At 37.0% G+C, this 8197-nt stretch overlaps 1 protein-coding gene across 1 annotated transcript; it reads right to left on the reverse strand.

Annotated features, from left to right (window-relative positions):
- Positions 1-4708: 4708 nt before the first annotated feature.
- On the reverse strand, positions 4709-6840 carry LOC113300528 (pentatricopeptide repeat-containing protein At3g22470, mitochondrial-like). Its single transcript, XM_026549734.1, has 2 exons — positions 6637-6840; positions 4709-6448 (listed from the first exon to the last, which is right to left on the reverse strand). The coding sequence occupies exon 2, from the start codon at positions 6434-6436 to the stop codon at positions 4928-4930; it is 1509 nt and encodes a 502-aa protein (XP_026405519.1). The 5' UTR covers positions 6437-6448; positions 6637-6840; the 3' UTR covers positions 4709-4927.
- Between the last annotated feature and the right edge of the window lie 1357 nt (positions 6841-8197).

Raw genomic sequence — 8197 nt, forward strand, 5'->3', positions numbered from 1 at the left:
CCAACCAATTCTTCTCTCTTCTTCCAATTCTAAAACCCCCCATGGCAATTCAATCTACATAAACTCAATCCTTCACAATTCTCGATCTGAAACTTCACAATTCACACAGCTCAAACAAACAAACAAATGTATTTCAATTATAGATTTTCTTATAAAAAAATAGAAATCACAATTGATTATAATTTAGCCATTACACGAAATCATGAAACCCCTCTTTCTGATTTTACAACCTTCCGATTAAACCCCTTATGTAATAAACCCTAACAACATCTTCCCCATTTATTCCCAAAACAATCTGATTAGGAACAACTTTACCACTTTCCAAAGAAATTGAAGTAATCATGATTTATGGTGATTCTGCTGGTGGTCGTGACCGTAAGAAAAAGAAGAAAAAAAGGAAAGAGAGGCGAGAGAGTGAAGCAGAGAAGAAGAAGAAAAGGGAAAGAGAAGCGAGTGTCTCTTAGTTTAGGGTTAGGTTATAATAGAGTGGGATTAATTTTTTTATCAGATCAATGGTTAATAATATACCGGTTTTTCGGGTCGACTCAGTCGGTCGGTTAGTCTTGTGCAGCCCTAGTTGTTAGGAAATTGAGAAGGCTAGTTTGGTAATAATGCCACATGTTTTAGACTTTTCAACGACAGTTGACTAATCAAGTGGGCCTTAACAGAAAACTTAACGTTTATGGCATTTTATAAATTCTGAAAAAAAATGGCGGCACTTTATTAAACCGGAAAACCAAAATGTGGCATTTTGTTAAAATTCCCAAATTTCATCTGTATTATTTAATTTCGGATTTTGAAATCGAATTATTGGTGTAGAAAATGATAAATACAAAGGTATCTAAGAAGTTGCAGGTGGAAGAGGCAAAGTGGCAAACTCAATTGAGTGGTGGACAAAAACTCATTACGTAACAAAATACTGAAGAAAACATTAATTTCAGTCACTATGTTACAAGCAGGAAGAATAGATTGCCACTTGAATTATGCAAATGATTGCAATTATAAAAATTAGTGTTTTGGCCCTTTTAGGATTGTTGGATCCATGAAATTCAAGACATTTAAGTAAAGATCAATTGGTTAAACCAGCCAGGAAGGCTTATTAGTTACCTGTTCATCCAAAAAAAACTTATTTGGGTAAAAAAAAAAAAAAAAATCTAGTCACATTCCCAAATATCCGTTACCGACACCGACATCGTTAGAACCACTTTGTGCCATTGGCAGATATCAGCTGGCTTTCACTCCATTTATCTTGTTGAAGTGCACTAGCTAGAAGTTAACGAAAAGTAGCAATGGTTTCAATTTTGGTTAAGGAAAAACTCTCAACAAAACCTTCACGAGGATCTTCATTCCTCTTCAGTGACTTACTTAAATGGTGTGTTCTCTGTGAACCTTTACATCATCATCGTACCAATAAACCAAACAATTGGAAAAAGATAACTTTCAGTTTTGCTTTTGTTACAGATATTTGTTAGTTGGTTGGTCATGTTTTTACATTTAAACACACGTAAACTGCTTCCTTTTGGCTTCATTGGGAGTCATCATCACCAGAAACAACAGCCTCTCTATAAACAACACTTGCATAAAACCCAGACGTATCCAACTGCACTTATTGAGTTGCCGACAAAAAACCCCGGCATTTTTGAGAAAGTTTGCAATCATGATATATGGATCATCCAGACATTCAACCAAAATCAGGATGAGCCAAAAATTTATCTGTAGAATTTGGTAGATTTGTACCTGTCTTGAGGTTACATCTTGTGGAAAGGATAATGAGCAATGCTTTTCATATCTTACCCTGAAGTTAATTTTTGCATTATCTTAGCCCATGTAGAACAGAGACCTTAGAATTTTATGTAGTGATACAGACATAATAACCCAGAGAGGCAACAAACAAATTCCTAATCCACTTAAAAGATCATGGGCTCTTATATACATATTGTTCTATGAACAACCTAAATTTTCAGACTACCTAAACTACAGACTTGTATACGTCAATGACACATGCATGGAACATATCCATTTTCAGCTTCCAAGGGACAAGACTGAGAAACACGGAGCTAATATTCAAACTCTTAACATTGTTACTGTTAGCTGAACACAATTCACCAACATGTTCAGCTCTAGTTTTACTATGAATCCTTGTTTTACCGTACACAAATTTACAAAGTTCTCTACATAACACCAACACGAACAGCATAGATGTCATTACCTCCACTCCCTCAGTGAAACCTGAGTTTGAACCAGTTTCAGCTTTAAACCCATGCCTTCAGGAGATAGGATTTTGAGAGATAGATGATGGACTCCATGGACTTCTTGGGCTTCCGCTCAACTGACAAAGTCTGTAAACTGCACTTCGTTAAGAAATATTCCAAGGTTATGAGCATTGAATGGAACTGCTCCACTGTCATTGACTCACATGCCTGAACCTGTTCCACAACAAAAATATGTTTAAGGAAGCTCACACATTGAACCACATGCCTATTTTATTGTTTCAAGCACTTAATGCATTTCGTCTTTCAATTTTAAAGACGAAGTTATATTGCCTATTGGTCAAAGACTTGAATATCATGTAGGTTATGGATTCCTTAAAGCAGTTATTCCTCATTGATCTCCTATTTTAGTTAACAACACAACTAATGCCCACCAGGCTGCAATAAAAAAACAGTATTTCTTTTCGACATTAGAAATTAGCAATTATTGTTGGGAAGTGCACATTTTTGGTTACAAAAGAAGATTCTAAGATAGCTCTAAACTGACAGAGCAGTATCAGAACTATATGCTTATATCCTGAGTGCATGTATGCAATGAATGGTGTAAAATACAAGACATACCTCAACCAAGGCACCATACCTTCTGTTCAAGTTCACCTCCTTGTGGAGAGCCTTGGATTGGTAATCACCAACAAATATGAGTGTCCGACAATGTAACCTTATCAATCCCTCCCAGTAATGTCAAGTACTCTACTTCCAGCATTGAATAACTTCAAAATCATTTCAACTGTGTGATCCATTACGTAAGGAAAAATAAGCACTTGCCAAATAACTGTACGAAGCCTGGAAACAGCATAACTGGAAGCATAAATAGCAATAAGTTAGAGATGGTGTTCCTACACTGACAAGTAATACCTGAGCATAAAGGACTTCCCACAATGATTAATAAAACAGCCACCAGGTTATCGAAAATCACTGTAATCTTTAATTGAAACATTACCCGGAGTAGTCAAGGACACCCACCAAGTAATCGATAGAGCACTCAGGGAATCCGGTGTAGTCTTAGCAGGTCGAGAGAACCACAAGGAGATAAATACTCAAGATGCATCACTTATAGCATAAGGATGTGTAGGTCCAAGTAACCAAAACTCAAATCTAAGTATTGACTTAGAAAGAAGATGAGAAAAATGCTTTAGGAGGGCAACTGGGAGAGCTACCAACCTCATGCCCAGGAGAGGACTGATGTGATGCAAAAATTGTGAGCAACAACAGAACTGCTTCAGGACAAAAAAGAAGTCCTTGGAAACATGACATATACGGTGAAAATTCCAGAAGGTGAATAATTTAGAGAGTTGACAACATGCAAAGAAGAAAACTACCCACATTCTTGCTCATCTTGATGTGCGTGGAACTGGCTCCACCTCCCACACCTTTGTCAGAAGATAGAAAGACAGTCGGTTCTCCTTCACATCGACACCTAGCAAACAAAAATGCCATGGTCATCTAAAAACAGAACACACTAGAGTAGAAGCATGGAAGGAAAAAAGAACAAACATACTACTTAAGATCTTAAAACTGAAGCAAATTGCACCACATCATCTAGTTATCCACTTTAGATACCCCAACTTTATGATAGAAATATCAATATAATGCATACATGCATGCAGGATTAAAATTCATGAATACATATCAGATTCCACACCTGATTTCATGATTCTGTACCTTCGAAAAGCTATAACCTACTCTGGAGACCGATAAGAACAAAAAACTTGTTACTGTTGCATTTTCTCAGTTGTTATAGATACATTATAGATACAAGTTGTCATCTAAAGGTTTACAATTATTTAACCATATTTTCCGGGGAAAGGTGTTGGATATTTTCAATATCTTAGAAAATAAAATGATTTATGTTTTTTAGTTTTCCGCTACGACTGGGGAGTCTGTGTTGAATAGACACAATGGATGTTAGTTGGAGATCAAGAGTCACCTCTAATGGGTGTGATGGTTCACAAAAGACGCAACCATTCCCATTAGACACCTTATGTGTCTTTTGGAAATGAAGAGACATCTCCAATAGGCATGAGTCCCCTATAAGTAGTGATGACTTTTTCCATTCAAATAAGAATAACATCTCAACTCTCTTTGTTTTCTCTCTTACAAGCATCATCAGAAACAAAACTAGTATGTTCTTGGTTGGGTCAAGGTTATACAAGCTTTGAATCCAACATTGTTGTGGGGCTTCAAGTATCCTGACGACAATATTCATTGACCTATTTGTACTCGCCAATCTTATTGGGAAGGGTCGAATAATTGTCGAAAAGTATTTATTATTATTATTAGAGCCTTAAACCCTAATACAACATTCCTTTCTTCACCCTGTTTAGTGTTAATTTTCCAACAAAAGGAATACGGCAGATGGACGAATCTCAAATGGCATCTCATTACTGCAAAGGTGCAGACACATGATTATAGTTAAAAACATCAAAGTTAGAGTTCAATAATTGATGAAGGTGTGGAACAATGCACAGATGAACACTATATACATCACATATTGTATTACTCACCAGTTCTCTGAAACTGACAGGTGCAGAGCTCGACAAGAATTCTATGCACCAATTCTACGAGAACAGCAACTCCCAGACAGTATAATTTGGATCACAATATGATAGAGCGTTCATACAAACAAGAAGGTTTTACAGTGAATTCGTGTTAGAGAATTAGTCAACAGGGTGGTGAAAGTTCCGTTCCCGCATTATTTGAAGAAACTCAGTAGCTTTCTCAACATTTCCTCCTTCAAGATAACCCGTAACAATAGTACTAAACGTAATAGCATCTGGTCTGCAACCATTCTTTTCCATTTCAAACAGCAAATTTTCGGCCTCAAATAACAAACCTTCTTTGCACATTCCATTGATCATTATGTTATATGTTACAACGTCAGGAGCTAATCCTTTGTTTGAGATTTTGAAAAATAGTTCCCTTGCACTTTCAAATTTTGCAGCCTTGCACAACCCATCAATGACTATATTATAAATCTGAATATTAAATTTAAACCCCTTACCTTCTATAGACTGAAACAATTCTATCGCCTCATCAGTATGTCCATTCTTGAAAAGACCATCCAACATGGCACCATATGTAACTATGTCTGCATAAACACCAATTGATAGCATCTCGATCAATAGGCTCCGTGCAGCTTTAACTCTCCCACCCCGACATAGTCCATCCACAAGTGTAGTGTAAGTAACTTGTGTTTGTTTTAATCCTTCTTGCTTCATTTTCTTAAAGAGGTCAAGAGCATCATCCAACCTAAAGTTCTTGCAATACCCTTTAATCAACACACAAAAAATGTGTTCATTATGTTTAAGGCCCTTATCCACCATTGGATCAAACAACCTTTGCGCCTCATCTAACCTACCTGTCAAACACAGACCATCTATCATCGAGTTATAAGTAATTACATTAGGTTCCTTGCCTAGCTTAATCATCTCCTCGAATAACTCCCCAGCTTCTCCCATCTTCCCTACTTTTGACAGATAGTTTATTAGGATACTATATGTAACTACTGTAGGAGAGATCCCTCTTTCCACCATATCATCAAAATATCTTTTTGCTTCTTTCCACTGCCCACATTGGCAAAAACCATGAATCAGAGAACTATAAGTGTAGGCATCCACAGAAATTCCTCGACCAGACATGTAATCAAAGATTCCTATAGCCTCGCGTAATCGACCTGTTTTGCAAAGTCCATTAATCAAAGAATTATAAGCAGTCACATTCGGGACAATTTTCGGATCATTCGTCATTTCTGAAAAAACATTCAAAGCCTGATCCACTGACCCTCTTTTGCATAGAGTATCTATAATAACACCATAAGAAACACCATTACGTTTTATATTCAACTTGTCCATGTTTCCATGCAATTCAAGAGCAGGACCAACTTCACCAATCCTACAAAGCCCAGTAATTACAGTCCCACATATAACCCCATCAGGTTGAATACCACATTCGGTCATTTTATCAAACAGTTGAAACGCACCCTGAACCTTCCCTTCTAAACAGAGACCTTTGATCAGAGAAGTAAAACTAATAATATCAGGATGAAACCCTCTCTTCAAAATCTCTCCAAACAAACAAAACCCATAATCAATTCGACCTAGATGACAACAAGAATTGATTAAGATGTTCAATGTGATAACACAAGGTTGGATTCCAATCAGTTTCATCCTCTGATACAACTGAAACACAGAAGAATGACATCTTATTTTACTTATTGAAGATAATAGATGATTAAATGTATCAATTGAAGGAATGGTTTTCAATGTAAACATTCTATCAAAATAAAGTAATGCATCATCAAGTTTGTTGATATTACCAGACTTGCAGCGATTACATACTTTTAATTCAAGAAAAGTTTTGTCATTACCAGAAAAATGAGTTCTGAGAGTTTTGATTACGATTGAAGGTACATGAAATGGACGGTTTGTTGATAGGGAAATTCTGGAGATTACTCTTCTGGTAAAGATGATCATAAGATGACGAGATGAAAAAGATACACATAAAGCCCTTGATTGTTGATACTCATATTATTACCGGAAAAATGAGCACTATATTCCATATTTGTATTTTCTTGGAGGTAAAGAATTTTGGGGCTAAAATAGGAAGAATCACAAATAGGTAATCTGGGAATGAGAGTTAGAAAATCACGGCCAAGATAAAACCAAGCGGCTGAGCATTGGCCGCTGAGTTTAACTTTAGCTCGGTGGCATATGGTCGATGAGAGGTTAAGGGTTAGCCGCTTAGTCCTAGCTAAACCACTAATGACTAGTGTATTAGACTGTTCTAGTTATTACCATTTTGATCGGTAAAGAATTTATCGATGGCAAGTTTCGAACTCCGGTCACTGATATCACCTAATTACTTTACCATTGGTCCACAAGGTGTTGGAGACTAAAAGCATCTCCGATAATAAGTTAAAAAAGTTCTACGTGGAGGTCATTGTTCGACCTCCATTTATGGAGGGTTTTCATACTTTGGCCCAAATAAGACCTTCGTTTTAAAACTCATCTCCATTTATGGGGGTTTTCATACTTTGGTCCAAACTCTTGATTTTGGGATCAATTTCGATTGTTTGACGCCATATTTTTTTTTTCTAATTTTTTGATTTTTTTTGTCTAATTTTCTGATTTTTGTTTTGGGATCACCTACGTTGTTTTTGATTTTTGTGTTGGGAATCAACTTCGGCTGTTGACACCATATTTTGGAATCAACTTCGGTTGTTGAAGCCATATTATTTTTTTCTTTCTTATTTTCTGATTTTTGCTTTGGGGATCAACTTCAGTTGTTGACGCCACCGGCGACGGTGGTGGACTGGTGGCGGTGGTGGACTGATGGCGGTGGCGGGCGGTGGTGGATTGGTGGTGGTGGCGGCGTAGTGGTGGTGGCGGCGTGGTGGTGGAACATTAGTGGTGGTGGCGGTTGGTAGGTGGTGGTGGAATGAGCGGTGATTGTGGAATGATATTTGAATGTTGGTGGTGGTGGTGGATAGTTGGTGGTGCTGGTGGTGGTAAAATGGTGGCGGCGACGATGAAGTGGTATAAAAAAATTGTTGTATTTTGAAATAAAAAAATATATTATATGAGTGAGCGTATTAAGGTAATCTATTTTTAAATGGATACGGTTTAAATGATAGAGGTATATTTATTGTTGTATAAGAATATATTTGTTGGATATCAAAACTAGGGGCATATAATTAATGTACCCTTAGACTGCTCTAATTATTACCATTTTGATCGATAAGAATTTGGCAATGGGAAGTTTCCAACTCGGGTCACCTAATTTCTTTATCATTGGTCAACAAGGTGTTAGAGACCAAGAAATATGGTTGAACTTATAAGAGAAGTTTGTGATGCTGAAACCACCTCAATTTGAAGGTTCAATCGATCCACATCCACTAGTCCACCGGTAGTTGACAAGTGGAAGGAAGA

Source organism: Papaver somniferum, chromosome 7 (assembly GCF_003573695.1).
Source record: "Papaver somniferum cultivar HN1 chromosome 7, ASM357369v1, whole genome shotgun sequence".
Taxonomy (NCBI): Eukaryota; Viridiplantae; Streptophyta; class Magnoliopsida; order Ranunculales; family Papaveraceae; genus Papaver; species Papaver somniferum.